Below are 22,908 nucleotides of genomic sequence, written 5' to 3'. Positions count from 1 at the left end.
GTTGCTTAAGAATATACTCTGAAAAAAATGAGAATGAAAACTAGCAAAGAATAATAAGTGTCACATTAGAATTTGGAATTATCCTGTACTCCACAGAAAAGTCAAAGGCACCAAGAATTTCTTAAAGAAGAAGACTGAGATGATGGATGTAAAAACAAGAAACTGAAACATAATGAAAATATTTGGAAAAAGGGATAGTTTTGTTCTCCCAAGAAGAAAACAATGTCAAATAATCTAGGAAAAGAAAACTAACAACAGTGTGTGGCATAAGCAATGAAGTAAGTACACTGTGTGATTTTGATGATTTGATGGAAGGTTAGAAAGGGGAATTGATTTAACCTTGACTCCACAAATATTCAAGGGAGGCACAGAGGTCATAGCAACTTGGAACTGCACTGAAGGAAGTGATACTACATCTGCAGAAAGCATTATTTTCATAGTTGTAGTATATCTGCCAAGTGGGGAGTCAAGATACTGTTGAAATGTGATAGAATGTGCTATAAAGGTGCAAATATACTATTCACAGTAACACATTTAGTCAGTAGAGGGGTTTAAATTTAAAATGGCACTATAACTATGAAAATTTGAAAGGTTATATGAGATAAACCTTCATCCAGCACAACAGGAAATCAACAGATAATGCTGCAATTCGATGAATCTAGACATAGAAATATAAATGTACTTACTCATGGAGAATTGCAAAAAAATTCCAAGAGAAAAACAGCAGAAATTATTCATTTTCTTCAGTTATGGGATTGCTATTCACTACAAGTTTACAAATATTGTTTAAATGTCAAACAATATAAAATATCTTAATAATTTAACCTCAGAAAACTATACTCACCCAACATATATTAAGAACCAAACATGATTTTTTTTCTAAAAGTATAATGTTCCAGGTTTGAAGAAGACAGCTCATCTTTAAGGCGGGGAGCAATATAAAGAAAATATTAGAAATTGACTCACCTAAGCAAAAATCACTGAGGTCAGCAAAAGAGCACTTGAGTACAGAGTCTTTTTTATCCTCCTCATCATTAACTGAACCAAAAAAAAAGACAATTCATAGATTTGATAAATAAAAACGTAATAGTTAAAAAGTGACCATAGTGACTATTGTCTAAAATAGTATCGAACATAGCGTCAGCTACTTTGGGAGGCAGCAGGATAGCGTGGCTTCAAATGCACTAAAATAGTATCAAACATAAATAATTTTTTAAGTTAATGAATTGCAGTTAGTTATTTAAAATTAACATTGGTACTTTGTTTTACAATACCTTCACCCTCTTGAACAATTAGCCACTTTCCTTATTGGACATGAATGTCATTGGACTTTTTATAATAAGTAGTGATTTCACAATATTATTGAAAGGATAATCTTGGTATATTCAAGTTATCCAAAGGAAGAACCAATCCTAGGGAATTAGAAGGAAATACAATTGAATAAGACCCAAGCCTCTTAGAAAGGGATGGGGGAATAAAAGTACACTCTCTCCACTCAGTGACATGCTGGCCTGGCTGTCTTTGGACTCCTGACTGCTATGAACATGATGGTGTGTCTCAGATTGGCAGATCTGCGTGCAGAGCAGGGCCCGAGGGCAGCTGCAAAGTCTCTTCAATGTGGCGTCCAGTTGGCTCTTGCCTACACCTAGTATTTCAGCACTTGTATTTATCTCAGGCTTCCATGCCCACAACTGACTGTCAGTACGTGTCCAACCACATCTTCGTGCAACCAACTCTTCTCTGCTTTATCGTCCGTATCGTTGAAGGCCTTTGGTCTTTTTAGGAAATTGAGTTTATTATTGATGCCCTATCCTACTCAATTACCACTTGTAAATTTTCAGCAGCAATGATAGTGAGCCGACAATTCAGATATGCTGGTCTAGCTTCCCCTGAAAATTACAGTTTTTAAGTCTAGGTTTGCATGGGCTTAGCTGCCTTCAAGGAGAGACAGAAATGAAGACTCCTCTGGCCAACACGTAGCCTTTCCCTAACTTGCACAGGGGGCCATTCTTCCTATGCCAGCCTCCTTCCTAAAGAGTTGTGTACATACTGGTGAAAGGGAGGAAGGGGAAAAATAGAGGGAACTGTTTGAAAAACAAACTTAGTCTTTACGAGTTGAACAAGAAAATGGAGCTCACCCTGCTCCCCTTTGTCAGGGGAGATGGAGGTCACGGAAGTGGGAGCCTGAGACTCACTCTCTGCCGCCCGGAAGAGTGAGGTCGACTGGCTCAGGCTCTTGGAGTAAGCGTAGCCCTGGGTCAGGCATGGCAGGGACCTCCGAGACGGTTTCAGCGAAGTTTCTTTTGCTATCTCACTCTTGCTTATATTCATACCTAAAGATCCAAATAGGTGAGTGTTAGTTATCAGAAATATTCAACAGAAATAAAAAAAATAACTTTTATTCTTGTAATGGCTGCTTCTGAAAACTACTCTTAAAAGGCACTGTTTAGGAATTAGAATTCGTTGGGTTAGTTTTGTTCGTATTAGAGATTGTTGTCAAATAGTTCTGAGAAATAAACGGTTCCTCTTTCAGTTTGGAGTTTCACCATTTTTAATTATTTATTTATTTTTAGAGGGGAAGGGAAGGAGGGATGGAGAGAAACATCAATGTATGGTTGCCTTTTGTGCATCCCCTGCTGGGAACTGGCCTGCAGGGAACCAGCCTGCAACCTAGGCATGTGCTCTGACTGGGAATCGAACCGCGATCCTGTGGTTCGCAGGCCCGCCCTCAATCCACTGAGCTACACCAGCCAGGTGGAGTTTCACCTTTTTTTAAAGAAATAAATGTTTAAGTTCTCTTAGGAAGTTGTGAGAACAACCATTGGGATTGTCTTTGGATAAATCTAACCATTTAGGTTTTTAAGAAGCAAAATCAATAAAACCTAATTCATAAACATTCAAACTACTATTAATAAACAAAGGCTGTCTGTACATGCGTTAGCCTCCCTTAAACACATGCACACTGCTTTGAAGGTGACCAAGAGGCCAGAAAGGGAGAGCACAGTGCAGTACAAAAACTGGTTGGCAGGTGGAGGTCCAGAGAGAGCACTCCTGGACTTAGTGGAACAGTCCCTCCCCTCATGCACTGAAGGCTGATTTGCTGGAAGAATGCCCCTCAGCAGGACTCTGACTTCAAAGGTGGAAGCCCCAGTAACTGTCTGCTACAGCAAAGAAGGCCCACACCAGGTGGGACGTGGACCAGGGAACAGGTGAAAATCTACTGAAGGTCATGAATCCAGCAACTGGCAGAACTGAATGTTAACACTGTAGCTATTGGCTCCGAAGCCTCTGACCTTTCCAGAAAGCTCCATGGCTCCTTGTGAACCCATTTCCAGATGGTTTGTTACTGCTGCTTGGCTTGGTAGAAATACCACACCAATTTTAAGCAGAGTGCTCTGAATATAGATACCGTAGGGCTAAAGTAAACCTTAGGCCCTTAAAGCTAAAGGAAACCTCAGGCACGCTAATAATTCTATATCCACAGTTTTAGTGAACTGTGGAATATATTTTGAGGACAAAAGGAATGTCTACCCACCATCCATCAGACTGTATTTCTTCTTTCCAAACTCCCCTATAAAATAACAGATATGGATAATAAATAACCTACTATGAGTTAACAATGTATGTAACCGAGTTACACAAAATAAGTGTCAACGAATATTTTTAACATTGATTTTTCTTCATTCCATTTCCCATCATTTATTTAATAATTCCAAACAATTCTTGAGTTCTTCCTCTGAGCCAGGCCTTCACCCGGTGTTGGGCGTGAAATGGCTCTCACTCACATGGAGAGCAGATACCGAAAAGCAGATCTTTATATTAAAAGACAGTAAAACATGTGCGTTGACCATTCTAAAACCACTCAAGGAGACCTCCTGGAGGAGCCAGGTGGCAACACCACTGTAGTCTTACCTGTGAAGGGCATCAGAACCTAATCTTTGTGATATATTCCTTTTCCTGCACTTTATTATTTATAATTCTTGGGTTTAACACATTTTTTTCAGAGGAATTGACACACAGGTGAGAAAGTCTGTAGAAAACACTATTGTAAAGTGTTTTTGCTCATAACTGCAAAAATATTTGTCAAATGAACACAATAAAAATTGAGAAAATAATGAAGAAGATGACCTACAGCCACCATCATACTCAATGGGCAAAAACTAAAAGCTTTTCCACTAAGATCAGGAACAAGACAAGGGCGTCCACTTTCACCACTTCTAAACTATAATGTTTTGGAAGTTTTAGTCACAGTGATCAGGCAAGAAAAGGAAATAAAAGGCATCCAAATAGGAAATGAGGAAACAAAACTGTCACTGTTTGCAGATGACATGATAGTGTACATGGAAAATCCTATAGACTCTACCAAAAAACTGCTCTAAGTAATTAATAAATTTGGCAAAACAGCAGGATACAAAGTCAATATCCAGAAATTGGAGGCACTTTTGTATACCAACAATGAACCAGCAGAAGCAGAAATCAAGGAAAAATTCCCATTCGATATAGCAAAAAGAAAAATAAAATATCTGGGAATAAACCTAACTAAGGAGGTAAAAGACCTGTATGCAGAAAACGACACAGCACTGAAGAAAAAAAATCAGGGAAGACACAAACAAATGCTAACATATACCTTGTTCATGGATTGGAAGAATTAACATCACCAAAATGTCCATACTACCCAAAGCAATTTACAGATTCAATGCAATACCTATTAAAGTACCAATGGCATATTTCACAGACATAGAACAAACACTTCAAAAATGTATATGGAACCATAAATGACCCCAAATAGCAGTTGCAATTTTAAGAAAGAAGAACAAAGTAGGAGAGATCACAATACTTAATATCAAACTGTATTACAAGGCCACTGTAATCAAAACAGCCTGGTACTGGCACAAAAACAGACACATAGACCAATGGAACAGAACAGAGAGCCCAGAAATCAACCCAACTCTCTACAGTCAATTAATATTCAACAAAGGGGGCAGTAACATAAAATGGAGTAAAGATAGCCTCTTCAACAAATGGTGTTGGGAGAACTGGACAGCTACGTGCAAAAAAATGAAACTTGAGCACCAACTTACACCATGCACCAAAATAAATTCAAGGTGGATAAAAAACTTAAATATAAGCCGTGACACCATTAAAGTCCTAGAGGAGAACATTGGCAGGAAAATCTCAGATATTTCACGCAGCAACATTTTTACTGATATGTCCCCTAGAGCAAGGAATATAAAGGAAAGAATAAACAAATGGGATCTCATCAAAATAAAAAGCTTCTGCGTGGCTAAGGAAAACAGTATTAAATTAAAAAGACAACAAACTGTATGGGAAAACATATTTGCCAATGATACCTCATACAAAAGTTTAATCTCCAAAATATACAAAGAACTTACACGACTCCACTCTAAGAAGACAACTAACCCAATTAAAAAATGGGAAAAGGACTTGAACAGACACTTCTCCAAGGAGGACACATAGAAGATCCAGAGACACATGCAGAGATGCTCAATATCGTTAGCTATCAGAGAGATGAAAATCAAAACCACAATGAGATACCACTTTACACCCATCAGGATGGCTATCATAAACAAAGCAGCAAACAACAAATGTTGGAGAGGTTTTGGGGAAAGGGGGACCTTAGTTCACTGTTGGTGGGATTGCAGACTGGTATAACCATTATGGAAAACAGTATGGAATTTTCTCAGAAAAATAAAAATTGACCTGCCTTTTGACCCAGCAATTCCACTGCTAGGATTATATCCTAAGAATCCTAAAACATCAATTTCAAAGAACCTATGCACCACAATGTTCAGAGCAGCACAATTCACAATAGCCAAGAGCTGGAAGCAACCTAGGTGTCTGTCAGTAAATGAATGGATCAAAAAATTGTGGTACATATACACAATGGAATTCTATGCAGCAGAGAGAAAGAAGGAGCTCCTACCCTTTGCAACAACATGGCTGGAACTGGAAAGCATTCTGCTGAGTGAAATAGGCCAGGTGTTGAAAGACAAATACCATATGATCTCACCTTTAACAGGAAGCTAAACAACAAAACAAACAAGCAAGCAGAATAAAAACAGACACTGAAATAGAGAACAAGGGGACAGTGACCAGAGGGGAGAGGAGAGGGAATTTAAGGGGAAAAAAGGGGAGGGATTTGGAGGAACAAGTATGAAGGACACAGGGACAAGAGCTAAGGGGGGTGGAAATGGGAGGGAGGTGGGGAGCATGGGGTGGGGTGGGCTGGGATGGGAGAAATAGACAGAAAACTGTACTTGAAAAATAACTAAATAAAATTAAAAAAAGAAGAAGATGAAACAAATGGCCTCCCTATTGCTCGGCATTCTCTGTGTCCCTAATGCGAAGGTGGTTTCCCCATTTTCTGAACTATTGTTTCCAAAGATGTTATACAGATAGTCTTTGCTGGTAACCAACATAATCAAAACCAGAAGTCAGATATCTTATGTCTAAAGAGTAGAAAGTTTCTTTTCAAAGTTCCACATCAATGGCCAACATGTTCTGTTTGTCATAACAATCTGTTCTGTTCTTTGCTTGGCATGATTAACTTTAACAACCCCCTGAGCAAAAATCAGGCCTTTTTCTTCTATGTTTCAAAGTTCTGTTTCTTTTATTATATGGTACCATTAAGATATTTGATAACTACCCATTGAAAGCTAATAACTAGAAAAGAGACTACAGTAACATGTCAGTTTTATTAAGCATATGTCACTCTTGAGTTCAAGGATAAACCTGTAGAACTGTAGAAAATTTGTCATTTCCTATACTTAGGACAGATTTTTCTAAAATAACAATTAGTACCATTTCCAACTGTTCCAAGAGCACTTCATAAATGCTCACATATTTGAAAGGATCTAATGAAATCATAGTTCCACTTAGGTGTATGTAAAGATCCAAGAAGTATAGTTGTAAAACAATATTTTCTAGAAATGAATTCACATAAAGCATCACATATTAAAAGAGAAAAAGTTGCTATTTAGATACCATATAACTCAATGAGCTTTAAGCTGTATGGAGTTTTAGTTGGAAAAAATAGATCTTTAGAAAACTGCAAAAAGAAAATTGAGCAGTAAAGAAATTTGATAAATCTTAGCGCAAAACATACATTTTTCAAAAGACCATTTTTTGGTAAAATTTATTTTCTAAAAAAATAACTCATCCTAAGGACTCAAGTGGAAGTATAAAAAGGTTTTTAATTAAAATAAACTTCAAAAATTCTATCAATTGGTTAGAAAAATTTTGGAATATTTTAGTAAAATAAAATGATATTACCTAATAAATTTTATATTATGTCCCCAAGAAGGAAATTTGCAAAATAACAAATATACCTGCCTGCCTCTTGTTATATTCTCAATAAGAATTATGTGCTTTAGTAAGACTTCACGCCTTCATCAGAAGTATTTTGGAATGGATGTGCTGAGGGTAGGTGGTGTCTCAGGATGCCATTTAATTTTATAAAATTCACACACACCATTCTGTGTTTGTGGATATAATCAATGCATATTTATCTAAACAACAAGCATTTGGGGAAAAAGCATAAATGGACACAATTTTTTCTTATCTTCTTACATGTCAATATCCCTGTAGCTCTGTCTTCTTTAAAGCCGCATTTTTAAAATTGCGCTTAAATTTAAGCGCATCCTACATATCATCAATAATTCCCACAATAGTCCTGGCAGGACTTGTCATCTCCACTTTACGTGTGAGAATCCTGAGACACAGGAATTTAAGTAGCTCATCTCAAATCCCACAGGTAGGAAGTGCTAGAGGCTGAAACAAACCTGGTGCATCTGATTCCTGGGGCTCTGCTCTTTGTAATACAACAGGCAACCTCTCCATGTACTCAGAAACTTCTTTCACAATAGCATGCTTCACTCACTTTTCAGTTTTACCCTGACCTTGAACATCAGAGTCTTAGTGTAATAGAGATGGCTAACTCAGAGTCATTGGTGAAAGTTTACTAAGGCAATTATTTACAAAGGTATGGCCAAGATGAAGAGAAACCAACGAAGGTTGGTGAAACTCCCTTCAACTAACAAGGGTCAGAAAACTTTATCGAACTTGGCCCTGCACAGCAGGAGAGAGAGGGAGCAGCTACAGGAACCTGGAGGAAATAATAGCACATGTGTGCTTAGATGGAGGAATGTAGCCACTGTCAAACCACAGTGGGGAAGGCTGGGGGCCAGGGGCATAAAATACCCAACCTCTCTTCTGTCAACATGTGGTCTGTAGCTGCTGCCTCCCTCTGGTTCAATCTGAACAGGAGCTGGAGGTCCTGCAAACACCTGGTTGTTGTCATCCATAGACACTGCTTCCTGGGACACTGGGCTGAGAGGAAACGGTGCAGGGTGGATCTGGAGGGATAAATGGAGATCATCCACTACACGTGAACAGATTTGTAACTTTACAGGAGCTTTCAGCATAACCTTTAGACACAGGAAGCAGCATATGCAATTTTTAAACCACTAGAGAATAAAATTGAAAAATTTTGGTCATGAACTGTAAGTGCTCTAAGATGCTTGTAAGTTAACATGAAAAAGGTAGCTATCGACTTTAATGTACTTGTGAGTTTCCGGCTGTGTGCAAGAGTCTATGCAGGAGACAAAAAGGAATAACACACGTGGTGTTTTTCAATAAGAGTAACCAGTAAAATCAAAATTTATCTCATATAATTAAAATATACTAGGACGAATAAGAAAAGCTCTCCTTAAGTTTAATGCAAAACAGAATATTGTAAGAAAGGCACAAAGTTATGTAAGGGTTTGCAAACTGGTAAAAATGCCTTTTAAAAGTCTTGAAGGAGAAATGATTGCCCTCATTTTTACTTTTATCTTTTATCTTGTTTGCTGATTTCCAAGTCAAACAACCCACCACCAACCACCAGCAGGTGAATTTCCCTTGTTACTATCTCCCCTTAGAAACAAGTACTTTGCTTTAACAGGACTTATCATGTTTGCATCTATTCATTCATTAGTTATTATCCAACATACAGTCTGTCCAGCTATAAGGGGAGTTTCAGGAGGCTCATGGGCCATGCTTGCCTTGTTCCCAGCACAGCTTCAGCACGGGGCGCAGGGTCTGCACGTACAGCGTGCAAACAGTGTTTACGGGATGCAACTGATTTGCCTACATTGACATTGTATTCTGTAGACTTGCATACTTGCTTACCACTTCTGGAAGAGCTTTGTAGATTCTTTGACATTTTCTATATAAATTATCATAGGGTCTGCAAAAGAAGGTAGTGTACTTTCTTACTGTCCAAATGAATATGTTTAATTTCTTTTTCTATCCTCATTTAATTTTCTAAGACTTCCAATGCAGTATTGAATGAGATTGGTGGAAGCAGATAATCTTGCCTAGTTCCAGATCTTCAGGGAAAAGCCAATAGTCTTTTATGAAGTATTTTATAGATGCCTTAAGTCTATGGAGGAATTTTGTACTTGGAGGTTGCTGAAGTTTTTATCATGATGGATGCTGAGTGTTTGTTTCTGCATCTCTTGACATATCACATAGTTTTCTTATCAAGTCTGTTAGTGTGATAAATTATAATAATTTGTTTTTGAGTGCTGAACCAACCTTGCATTCCTAGGTGATATTTGATATATTTAATTCTCACACCGATCCTAAAACAAAGCTTACTTATGAATATTTAATAGTAAGAACACTAAAGTTAACTAACTTAAGGATGTTCATCCCCGTTATTGACAAACTCCTTAACTGAATGCAAGACCCTGGGTTCCCCAAGCTAAGTTCCTTTTACTACAGCACCTTTCACAGAAGCGCAAGAAGAACATTATTGACGGCCCCCAGGGCAACCACAAAGCCCTTCTTTCCAATACTCCACTCCCAAGGTAAAGGGGTTTTGGTGATACTCTAGGAAATAGATACATTTGTTCCAGGGTTCTTGAGTGAAGCCAATGGGTCCATTGACAAAAGTCACTAACGCTGGCCTAGATAGTCTTTCTTGATCTTGCTGTTTGGTAACATTTACCTCCCATGTGTCAGGACGTGTGGAGGTGACACAAAACCAGCACACAGCTTATGCAGTGAACCTTCCTGAAGACGGTTTAACCAGTTCAGAATATAATGTAAGTATATATTTTCATTTTCCATCAAGATTTCTTTATGTTTTCAAGGCTTTGAAAAGATGGAATATTAAGGTTCATAATTAGAGACAGGCCTGGAATAAAGAAACCCAGTTCTGCTGCTGCTTTATAACTAGAAGCAGAGCCCCATTCACGGGGGCTGATAATTTCACCTCTTCGGCCAAGGCCCTAGTTAGAAAAGACAAAAAACACTGTTATCTAGCTGGAGTGTATCTTCTCTGTATTTCTTTCCTCTGAATCCAGTTTAGATTTGAAAATAAGTCTCCTGGGTCTCCACTGAAGCTTTGTTTTAATTCAAGAAATGCTTGCATGTCCTCAGGAAGTCCATGCTCCCATTATTTGTCTAGTTCAGCAGAGTCACTGAAATGTATCAAATGAAGAGAAATAAGGTCATTCAAACAATGTCTAAGGAGCAACACATTTCTTTACATACATTTATATATATTTTAGAGAAGAAAAGTAGTTTGAATAATCTCATCACCAGAGAGAAGAGGGGAGGGAATTTCAGGGGAAAAGGGGAAGGATTTACAGGAACTAGTATAAAGGACACATGGACAACAACTAAGGGGGGGTGGAAATGGGAGGGAGGTGGGGAGGACTAGGGGGGTGGGCTGGGATGGGAGAAATAAACAGAAAACTGTACCTGAACAATAATTAAATAAATTTTAAAAAGGAAAAAAAAGAATATGATGAAAGTATCTAGAGCAAGGCCACTTGTTACATAAAACGGAAATTCATAGGAAAATAATAACCAACCTACACGAAATCAATCCCGAGCACTTCAGTCATTAGAACAGTAAGAAATCGAAGCATAACTCACTTAATTCAGTCCGTATCTAATGTCAAAAACCCCAAGGGAGTTTCATCGCCTCCTCATTTTCTTTTAAAAGCCATCTGAATATAAATGTTCTAATCTTGTCATCATAGAGTGAACAATGTATTTTAATTGACAGACTGACATTATAGAAAAGAATGCTTTCAAAATCACTCACGTGGTGCAGAGGCCTCATGCCCAGCTCAGAAATAAAGGAAAAGAGAATGAGTTCCTTTATTTTGCTGGTTTTCAAGGAATCACTGGTCCTTGATAGTTTTTCTTTCAAAGTGCCACACAATGGAAAAAAAAAGAAATGCTTTAGAATTTTCTTTTCTATTCCTTGAAAACAAAATGGACTGATGGATAAATAAGTGCCACTTTTTTTGCAAGGAGAACAATGAAAAGCAACAGAATGTAAAGTCAAACAGATTCAAAACAGTAGGTCATTAGCTGTTCTGTCTCTTTTAGCAGAAACTGTATCCATCATTCCTGACTCAGGTATCCATTTTCAGTGAAAAGTTTATTTTCAGCTTCCTGACTGGGTTATAAGTCATTTCAGTCAAAAAGGCTTCAGGGGCAAACTGATGACCTTGAAGTCCTGATAGGTCACAAACACAGTCCCGGTTACAGCACTGAAACTCTAAAGGTGGCGTGCTTCAGTTAGGCTGGGCAAGGCCTTTTGGAGTACACGCGTTCTGTAAATGAATGAGTGCAGCTAGAACACCAACTTGTGAAATTCCTGGCAGGTCCAGGGTATGGAATATTTGCGTTTGCCAATTGCTACAGTAGCCTTAGAGCAGTTTTAGGGATATTCAGCCACTTATAAAGAGATTCTAGGTAGACCTGGAAATATAAAAGCCCTAAAGTGGCTCACATGACTTCCAAACAGACAGACAGACAGACAGACACACACACACACCCATTCCCTCTCTCACGCCTACCCCGAATAACATTTGGTCAGTCTGGCTTTGTCTTGGTAGCTGTGGCTATTATTTACGGCCACAAATGTGTACGGTGGTGTAAGAAGTGTGTTTTCAGGATAAAAGAACTCACTCCTCTAAATCATAAATAATTAAATAATGTCCCCCAAATCAAAACAAATAAATTGGCTGGACCATAATGATCATGGACAATTCTGAAGAAGGTTACTACATAATGTTAAAAAGAAAAAAAATTCCAAATCATGGCATTAGTCCAAAATTAAATTTTGATTAATGTCCAAATTCTGGACAATTTCAATTCCAATGTTGTAATAGTTTATGGTTTTCAGTCGTTAACTTTTGTCATTCTGTTTCGAAAAGAAGTCTCAAGCCCTTTATTTCAAAATTGTTTCCACTTATTTTTGCCTCCACTATAATCTCTCTTCAGCTGAAGCCTTCCACAGTGAAGCTGCCAGTGAGTGTAAACAGACTTGGGTAGCAGCCACTGTTCGTGAATCTGCTCCTCCAACTCAACCTCTTTATTCTGTTTTTTAAAGAAAACAATAATGACAAGACCTCAAAGAGCAAATCAACAAAAGTTACATAAACAGAGTTTATAACCTTAGGGCTTTGGGGTTGTTACAATACCCCTCCTGAAGTAAAAAGTTATTTTCATATTACATGTATTTTAAACAAAATTTAAACTGGTTCTCCAGCATATTAAAATAAATGAAATGTACAATATTTCTACATATAAGTTAAAATAATACAATTTTTTCTGCAAAAACAGAGACAGTAATTACACTGAAATTGGAAAATTAGATAAGATGGAGGCAATGCATTTAAACCATCCTCAGATAATAGTTTTCCCCAAACTGCAAGTCATCTTCGCTTTGATCTATTCTTCTTTAGGGATTTAAAAACTACACCATACAGACAATCTAATTATTATCTTAGTTATTTAAAAAAACTGAAGAGATCTTTTCATTCAGTAGCTGTGATAAAGGCATTCAGGGATGATAAAATGTCATTCGCAAATACGTGTGACTGAACCAGACTTACTTCTTCTTCCTGCTTCCTGAACACCATGGGCAACACAGTGCCAAAGCAGCACTCATCGGTGGTGAGTGAATATCGCCCATGGCTGCCGCGGGACTGCAGGATGAGGTGAGAGCATCCTCACCCTTCTCAGTGTAAGGCATCCATGTAAAATGTTCTGTTTTGTGACTTGCTTTAAAAGGGACTCCTGGCATCTGGAACTATAGTGACTGCCTGCAACATTCATTTTCAGAAATACAGAGAAATTTCTCTGACACCATTTCTAACTTTAAATGTTAACAGGGAGCAAAACGTACGGTGTGAAATTCACGTTAAAGAGGAATGAGGTTCTGTGCCACTACCTTCTCGGTAGTTCAATACACCCAATTGTGCATCCATAGACATCCATACTTTGTACAGTCTTTATGCTGTACTTAAAAGGAAAGTCTCTTTCTTTTGAATTTTGATAGCACTTAGTCTGTTTAACGAATAATGGTCATTTTTATGTGCATTACAATGTGTGTGAGTAAGCTATATCATTACCATTGTACTCAGCCCCTTGAGGTCAGAGACCATAAATGCTTGTTCATTCCCTCCATAATGGCCTGCTCAGTGCTTTACATTTATGGGACAGCTGGAAGCATTACATAGGTTTCAGTACACCAAGGGCCTGTTGTATTTTTAAAAATATTACTCCACAAGCAAAAAATCCTAAAACAACTATCAGAGTATTCTATCACTAGCAGTATTGCTCCATTGCACTGTAGTTTTAAGAGATTCTTTGAATTTACCTGTTAAAATGTATATACTCAGAGTATTATTCACATATCAAACTTTTTATTTTGGTGAGTTACTATTTATCAAACAAATCCTTTATTTGACTTTCCTGTTTTCATTTAGGCAATATTATTATAATAAAGTTACATTCATTAAGAGCTTTTTATATGCCAGACATATTTCTTTTTTAAATTCATAATACTAATAAAACTACAGCATTTTATTTTTAAATATATTTTATTGATTATGCTATTGCAGTTGCCCCATTTTTCCTTCTTTTATTCCCCACTGCCCTGTACTCCCTCACACCAATCCCCCTCTTAGTTCACATGTGTTAGTTCTTTGGCTTCTCCATTTCCTATACTATTCTCAACCTCCCCCTGTTTATTTTGTACCTACCATTTATACTTCTTATTCCCTGTACCTTTTCCTCCATTCTGCCCCCTCCCTCTCCCCACTGATAACCCCCTGTATGATCTCCATTTCCATGATTCTGTTCCTGTTCTAGTTGTTTGCTTAGTTTGTTTTTGTTTTTTCTTGGGTTCAGCTGTTGATAGTTGTGAGTTTGTTATTATTTTACTGTTCATAGCTTTTTATCTTCTATTTTTTTTAGATAAGTCTATTTAACATTTCATATAATAAGGGCTTGGTGATGATGAACTCCTTTAACTTGACCTTACCTGGGAAGCACTTTATCTGCCCTTCCATGCTAAATGATAGCTTTGCTGGGTAGAGTAATATTGGATGTAGGTCCCTGCCTTTCAGGACTTAGAGTACTTTCCAGCCTGTTTTGCCTCTGAGGTTTCTTTTGAGAAATCAGCTGATAGTCTTAAGGGCACTCTTTTATAGATAGCTCTCTCCTTTTCTCTTGTTGCTTTAAGGATTCCCTTCTTCTCTTTAATCCTGGGTAATGTAACTATGATGCCACTTGGTGGGTGCTTCCTTGGGTCCAACTTCTTTGGGACTCTCTGAGCTTTCTGGACAACCTGGACAACTTTAAATGCTCCAAAATCTGAATCATAGGGGTGCCAGAAAGAGAAGAGGAAGAGCAAAAAACTGAAAACTTATTTGAAAACATAATCAAGGAGAATGTCCCCAATCTGGCAAAGGAAATAGACTACAGTACTTTAAATATATGTGTTTTTTTAAAATTAAATTTCTCCAGGGGGCATTGGTTAATAATATTTCATAGGTTTCTGTACATGGACAGCACGTTCATGGGGGCATATGGGAAAGTTTCCTCACTCTGGAAAGGGGAAACAAATTGAATACCCTTTCTTTTTACAGTGAAATACTGCATCCGTGTCTAATGGCAGGCATTGCTGCATCCCCATTGCAATTATAAGGGGCACTAGCCTGAGGATGAGGACAAGACTCTAAAGATGGAGGAGCAGATGGATGTACATTACCTGGGTACTTGTTAACAACACGGAACTGTTAAAATGGTGCATTAAACAATTCTGAAGGAGCCCTAATTTGGAGGTGCTGGTCATTGTTTATTTTGATTTAGATTTTCATTGTCAAATCAGAATTTATTTAGGAAAGGCAAAGGGGTGAAAGTAAGAAACGCTAAAATGTGGAAATGGATGAGTAAGGAGTTACAGTAGGATCACTCAACTATGCTCTGTAGGTCAAATCTGACTTGCCACTTGTTTTTGTAAACAAAGGTTTATTAATAGACAAGCCATATTTATCTTATCATATATATCACCCATAGCTCTTTTATGCTGAAATGTCAGAATTCAGTGGTTGCAATAAAGAGCATTTAGCTTGCAAAACCCAAAGCATTGCCAGTTATAAAAATTGTCACAGAGATGTAAAGCATAGCATAGGAAATATAGTCATTAATATAATAATCCTTCGTGGTACTAGATGGGTACTAGACTTAGGAGGATCACTTCATAAGGTATAGACATGTCCAATCCTCATGTTATACAGGTGAAACTAATACAATATTGTGTGCCAATTATAATTAAACATAAATCTTAAAAAGTAAAAGAAAGCAGCAGTTATGAGAATGAGAGGGGAAAATGTATTTCCTACCTGATCTTTTACAGAAAACATGTGCCAGCTCCAGAGTGGAGCACAGGGCACTGATGACCCAGTTAGGTATTTCAGGCCTGGGAGATGACCACCCTTGTTATGAGCTTGCAAAACAGTCACTTGTTTCTTTTTACCTGTTCCTCAAATGTAATATTAAAGAAAGTATTTTTTAAAGGAAACAATGCATCTATATCATGACTGGTTCCTGTTTTTATAGTAAAGTCTTATAAGAAAAAAATTTAGATAAAGTTGGCTCATCAAAGAGAAAGCAGGCAGGGAGGAACATACGGTAGTCCCTTTATCTATGAGCTATATGTTCCAAGAGCCCCACTGGATGCCTGAAGCTCAGATAATACCAAACTTGGTATGTACTGTGTGTTTTCAAATGCAGTAAGTCCTAACTTAATGCCCTTAGTGGGATTCTTGGGAACTGTGACTATAAGTGAAATCACTGACAAGAAAACCAGTATTACCATAGGCTAATGATATAAACAAGAGTTAAGTTCTTACAGCATATTACTAGTCACAAAACATTACCAAGCTTCTAAATTAAGACCCCAAACACTTCAATATTAAGCACTGAAATAAAAGAAAGCTATACATACATTTAGGAAAGATTGGCAAAAACAAATATGATCGTTATTTTCCAACCAGCTTATTCTAGTTCAGGGTCATGGGTGCGTGGAGCCCAAGGCACAAGGCGGCAGGACATGAGGCAGGAAACTGCCCTAAACAGGATGCCCTCCCATGGCAGGTGCATCACAGCCACCCCCCCTCCACTCACCCAGATTGGGACAATGCAGACACACCAATGCCCCTTGTGGGCATATCTCTGGGACCTGGGAGGAAACCAGAGGACCCAGAGACAACCCGCACAGACATGAGGAAAACATACCAAGTACACACAGACAATGGTCCTGACCAGCAGTCAATTTTCTTTCCGTATCAACATTGCAATGAAAGCAGTCGAAGGGCGCATTATTACTCAAAGGCTTGTATATACATACCTATTATAAAGTTTAATTTATAAAGTAGGCATTGTAAGAGATTAGCAATAAGAACTAATAATAAAATTGAAACATTGTAACAGTGTACTGTAATAAAAGGAATGTGAATGGCTTTGGGGCCATTATTAAGTAAAATAGGGTCAATTGAACACAAGTACTGTGACACCTTGACTGTTAAGCTGCTAGCTCACACCATGCGGAGAAGCCAAACAAAGGGATGATTCACGTCGCAGTAGGAGAGAGGACTTCACAAGATTTCCTCCCACTACTCAGATCATTGCCTGTTTAAAACTTACAAATTGTTTATTTCTGGAAATTTCCATTTAGTATTTTCGGACCATAGTTGACCATGGGTAAGTAAAACCATGAAAAGCAACACTCTGGAAAAGAGGGGAGAGTATCATATAACTTTAAAAAAAATCTGTGCCATACAATAAAAATGGACACTTTGGAAATGCAGAGTGCTGCAAATTTAATAATTTTCCATTTCACACCCTAGTTGATGGTCGATGAACGAAAGAAGCAGAGAATTTATCACGAAAGTTGGCAAAACAGATGAATGTGGCTAAGAGGGGGGAAGTACACGATATTGCAAAGCGTCTGGCTGTGCACTGGGCTGGCAGGGAACAAATCATCCCTTGCACGCTAAATTAGAAAGACACTCACGCTAAAGAAGCCTGAAGTTTGTTTCAAAACAAATCTAATCGTCCAGCTCTTATGGTCATCCTTGTACCTTGCATTTAGACACCAAAAGTTCATTACTAACCACATGCTTTCCCTCCTTAGTAACAGAAGCACCATTTTCTTTAACTGTTTCATGTACACATACAGGCATATTTGTGATAGGTATGTGTAATTCCTATTGGCCCGGAAAACTCCGCCCACCACGGTATCTTCAGCACCCAGGATATTCCCAGACAGAAAGCCATTTTAATGGAAGGAAAATACTGAAGAAAAAGTATGGGATAAAAAACAACATGCCACATAACAGATGCACTGTGTGGTGTGGCCAAAAATGGGGCCACATGCTAAACTTGCCAAGCTCAAGGAGGCCTGCATGGTAGGTGTCACAGACTCAGAGACCGAAAGTAACCACATAGCATGGCCTGAAATTAAGACTTTCTAATTAAAAATCTGTCATGCTGGGTAGTCACATGGCGGGAAAGCCTGTAGCTGGCTTTCTGGCCAAAGGTCAATCCTTACCTCAACTAAGCCTGTCTATTGACTTTGTTTTTTTGCATCTAAGATAACATATGCTAGGAATGCAGAGTAATCTCCCCTTTTCCCAGGCCCCTCAGGGCACACCTGTTAGGTAGGATAGATAGCAAACCAAGGCAGGGAGGAGGAGGGAGACATGTCTCACCCACTAACTCAGCAGTCCTGAGCCTGGTCCGATAATATTGCCAGGTGTTCTAACCTGGCAATATGAACTCCAGGAAACACCATGCCTACATAGGAGGAGGGAAGTCCCTGAAATTCTAGGTAGCATTTCCACTATCTGGGAAAGAAGAAAGCCTTTGAAACTGTGTTTTCACCACAAGGCCTGAAAGGCAGGAGAGGATCCACAGCTAAAGCAAGAGGCCCATAAAACAACTTTTGTTAAGTTGTTTGCTTACCTCTGGTCACTATGTCTTTTACCAGGGAGTCCCTACTGCTTCCAGACAGAGCCCACAAATAACTTTGGGTAACTGCCCCAGCTTTAATTAACTGCCTTCTGTCATATTTGTCTTACAAAAAGATGCACAAATGGAGTCTGGAGTAAGGTAAGCATTCGGGCTAATAGACACCCCCCATACATACCTAAGTTTGGGTAGTCACATCCCTCTGGGAGAGGTGGCACCACCTTTTCCCATCAATTAACCTCTTCACCCTGTCCCACCAACTATAAAAGTCCTCAGAATGAAGGCCTCTCACTGTTGGCTCTCAGGCCGCCCAGCCTGGTGGGCTCGCCACCCCCGTCTTTGGCCACCCTTGCTTTCACTGAACTTACTCTGTGTTGCAACATCCTCCCATCCCTGCCCACCTTACCTAGCCCATTTTCTTCCATGAGAACAGATCACCCATAAACCCTACCTGCATGCTAACAGATTCGCTGATCTATATTTTACTGTGTTGGTAAGAGGAACCAAGTTCCTGGGAGTTTCTCCCATAACACACCCACAGCATAAGAGCACCAGACCACAGAATGCCTCATTGTTATCTTTTTCCTCAAACACCATCTCCGTGTGCTGCAAATGTGAGTTGTTAACTATCTTATAGCCATCGATGTTTTAACAGAGGTATTTTTCTCTTCTTTTCACTCTTTGCCCAATTGAGGAGATCTCCTGGCTTTGCTTTCTCCTGACTCCCTGATACGTCACCAACGGATTTCATGTAACACCCCCCTCCCCATTATGTCTCTTCCTTTGTTTGTAATGTGCAACAGAAGCTGCAAAACTGCCATTCTCTGGGGCACTTTCTAAATCTATTGAGATTTTGCTTCCCAGCAATTGTCAACTTGGCTCAAATAAACTCATAAAAATCCTCTATTGGTTTGGATGTTTCTTAGGTCAACAGTACAGTTGAAACTCTCCAATATGTATCCAGGGTGTGTGCAGAAGGTATCCAGCCATGTAGTATGAAGAATAGAGATGTTTATTGAAGAAGGAACAAGATACAAGAAACATTGAACATAGGACAACGACACCTCAGTCCCCTTCAAAGTAGGCACCTTGGGACCTCACGCAGTCTCTCAATTGCCATGAGCTGCCCTTTCGTATTTTCCTGAGTCTCACTGATAATCTGAAATCTCTTCCTATTCAAAGGCAAATTTTAGTTTTTGGAAAAGCCAGAGGTCATAGGGCACCCAGTCTGGGCTGTAGGGGATAAGTCACCTGGGTAATTTGATGTTCTGCGAAAAAACTCTGCACTAAACATGATGTGTGTGCAGGTGTGTTGTTGTGATGTAGCTGCCAATCACCAGTTGCCCATAGCAGTGGCCTTCTGTATCATCTGAATAGTTTTCTGGGAGGAATGTTCAAGCTTCATGTAAAATTTGAGGCAGACTAGTTGCTCTACTTGCTCAGTCATTTTGAATGTGACAGCCACACAGTACACATGCTCAGTCAATGACATCTACCCCTCCTACTGACTAGTACAATGAAGTCATCATTGTTCATGCATGTACATCCAGTCCACTCTCCTTGGCTGCCAGGTTACATCAGTGTTGCACAAACTGTTCTCGTTATATTCACAATGGCTGGACTTTTTCCAGACAGACCTTATATCTTTGGTTAAGGCCAAGATGGTGATATGCAAAATAAATATGCTAAAATTTGTTACAAGTAATTTTTATTTCAAGATGGCTCTTAGAATTGTTTTATATATATATATATATATATATATATATATATTTTAATTTAACTATTGTTCAAGTAAAGTTTTCTGTCTTTTACTCCCATCCCAGCTTACTCCCCCCACCGTGCCCTCCACCTCCCTCCCATTTCCACCCCCCTTAGTTGCCCATGTGTCCTTTATACTAGTTCCTGTAAATCTTTCCCCTTTTCCCCCTGAAATTCCCTCCTCTCTCCCCTCTGGTCACTGTCCCCCTGTTAAAAAAAATCACCAAAAAATTTTGAGAGCTATTCAGAATAATCTAATCCTTTTGCATGCTAACATTTTTCCATGCCCCGTGCACGTTTGAACCTGCCTTGTGTCTGTGCTGGTGCACGTGATCAGTGGAGTGCTTCCTCAGAATTAAGACTTGACTGTGAGAATAGCCTAGCAAACCACAGTAAGCTCATAACAGGTTATAAAAAACACAGAAACTACTTCTCTCGATGACCTTGCATATTAAAGTGTCCTCAAATGTTTGTGTTCATGCCCCAGATTAGGAGCATAAAGCCAAAAAAAATCTCTGCTTTGCAGAATCTCTATTTGCAGCAACAGACTTTACCACAAGGGTGTCGCTGTAGCAACAAGGAAAAGGTAATAAAAATTAAGGATTAAATTAATTTATCCAAAGAAGTCATTTAATCTTTATGTGGTTAGCAGAACTGTTTGCATTTTTTACGCTTTCCTAATTACTGTGTGTTTGATCAGGAATTTAGTTTTTGCAGACTGCAGAAAGTAAATAATTTAAATCCAAAGTCAATATAACATATCTTAGAATCCAGGAAGGCAGGCTGATACTGTGAAGAGGAAAAGCACAAAGGAGAGGAGGAAAATGCTTTACTTTCCAGCATGGTGGGGGCAGGAAAAAATGTATCAGGTTAAACCCATTCCGAGTAGGGAGTCAACCCCAACCAGTGTGGCTCAGTTGGTTGGAGCCTCATTCCATAACCCAAAGGTTGCTACTTCTACTCCCAGTCAGGTCACATACTTAGGCTGTAGGTTCAATCCCTGGTCCAGGCACATATGGTAGGAAACCAATCAATACTTCTCTCTTGCATTGATGTTTCTCTCTCTTTCCTCGAGGATAGTTAAAAAATGACCTCAGCGAGAGAGAACAAGAGAATAAGAGGTCGAATTTTTGGTGATAGAAGAAGAGACTTTGGGTGATGAACACACAATGCAATATACAGATACTGTATTGCAGAGTTGTACATTTGAAGTATATATAATCTTTTTTATGAATGTCACCCCAGTAAATTTAACATACATGTGTGTTTGGGCAATGGGGCAGGGGAGAGAGGGAAAGGACTGAGCCCATTAAAAAGTCAACAAAAGTGCAGGGCTCCATTCAAAGATGAATGAGAGCAAAGGACCTAACCATGTTGAGATTCTGATATCTCTAGAAAATCTTCTATGCCCTTTATATCTGCTTCATTTAAATATAACAATCCTCCTGAACACTGAATACTTTCTTCTTATTTGCAAATGAAGAACAGACGTTTCCTGAAGAAATAATTTGTTCAAAATTAAATCTGCTGATAAACGGCGAAGCCTGTAATTGAGCCCCATTTGCCTGAGAGGCCTGGACTCCTTCCTGCCAACACCCCCACCAGCCTTAAGTGCCTCTCAGATGACAGAAGGCAGCGCAGGTGTTAAGAGTGGCAGAAGCACACGGAGAGGAGAGAACTTGATGAAAGGGCGCAGATAATCAGGGGTCTGAGAGTCATGCTGCCGAGTTTGTATTTCATACTTAGCGTATTTGATTGGCGGTAACAGGAGTCTCTCAAATGAAGGCGAGCCTTGTTTTAGAAAGATTGTTCCGGTGAGGGTGCTCCCATGGAAAGCACCATGCTTCACCCATGGTCCTGTTTTCAAAGGCAAACGTCACTAAGAGAAGTAATACCTACAGTTCTTAAGACTTTAGTGCAAAAAGGTTCATTGAAGCTCACAGAAAGGGACTGGTGAATGCAAGAAGGTAAAACTGGGCTCTGGAGGAAAATGAAAAGTGTCTCGACATAGTTTTATCTCTCCAGACTTTGAGTTTTTCCAGGTAACAGTGTCTGGATTGGACAAACCTGAGCTGGAGGAAAATGCAAACACCCAATATCCTCAACTCTATGACTTTGCCATTATCAACCAACCTGCTTAGAATGGCCTATCACCCTCCTATACCCACCACTTGCTCAAATTCTAGTCATCTTTCAAGACTGAGTGCAAAAGTCCCCACATTCATGAAATCTACCCTTTCTGGTTAGTTTGATTCCATTTTTAAAGGACGCTGTGGTTATTTGTGGTTTTTCTCTTTCACCTTGCATTCCAAAGGTTGATGAATGAAACACCACCAGGTTGCACAAGTCTCAGGATCATCTACGGGAACAGCATGGTTTTGCAGAGCCCATCAGCCTGGCTTGCGAGGAGAGCCTGCCTCTCTCTCTACCAGATAATGAAAGCATTGCTTCTGCTTCATTCAGGTCCCACAGTGTCACTTTCTTAGTCCTAATAATCATCATCTATGCTACAGTACAGCACGCAATCCTATTTTAAAATCTATTAACATTATAAATTATATCAAATAAACAAAAAGGATAGAGTAGAAGACAGTGAAGATCCATCCATCAAGTTAAGATTTCATATTTGACATATATCACCATTTTGTTAAATGTGCTTAGGGTCATGCTTTGTAAGTCATAAAACATTGTCCATACACATGGAATTGACTTTTTACCTCTTTCCAGCCTTTCCCTCCATTCCTCTCCAAACTCACAGGGGTCTTTTGAAAACTCCAAGCCTATTCTCCTTGATTATATACT

At 39.0% G+C, this 22,908-nt stretch overlaps 1 protein-coding gene across 3 annotated transcripts in view; it reads right to left on the bottom strand.

The window, feature by feature from the left end:
• Positions 1-22,908, bottom strand: part of ANO3 (anoctamin 3) — a 287,665-nt gene that overhangs the window by 139,838 nt on the left and 124,919 nt on the right. For 2 of the 3 annotated variants that reach the window (XM_037132986.2, XM_053673141.1), the window contains exons 2-3: positions 2,139-2,333; positions 967-1,038 (exon numbers count right to left, since the gene is read on the bottom strand). In XM_037132986.2, the coding sequence (XP_036988881.2) occupies positions 967-1,038; positions 2,139-2,333 (267 nt within the window). Of the gene's footprint in view, positions 1-966; positions 1,039-2,138; positions 2,334-3,535; positions 3,561-22,908 lie in introns of those variants that run through there. The other variant, XM_053673142.1, reaches the window with a different exon arrangement.

The sequence above is a fragment of the Artibeus jamaicensis genome, unplaced genomic scaffold (genome assembly GCF_021234435.1).
Source record: "Artibeus jamaicensis isolate MK-2021 breed Jamaican fruit bat unplaced genomic scaffold, CSHL_Jam_final contig_797, whole genome shotgun sequence".
Taxonomy (NCBI): domain Eukaryota; kingdom Metazoa; phylum Chordata; class Mammalia; order Chiroptera; family Phyllostomidae; genus Artibeus; species Artibeus jamaicensis.
This window is presented reverse-complemented; position numbering and strand designations above follow the sequence as displayed.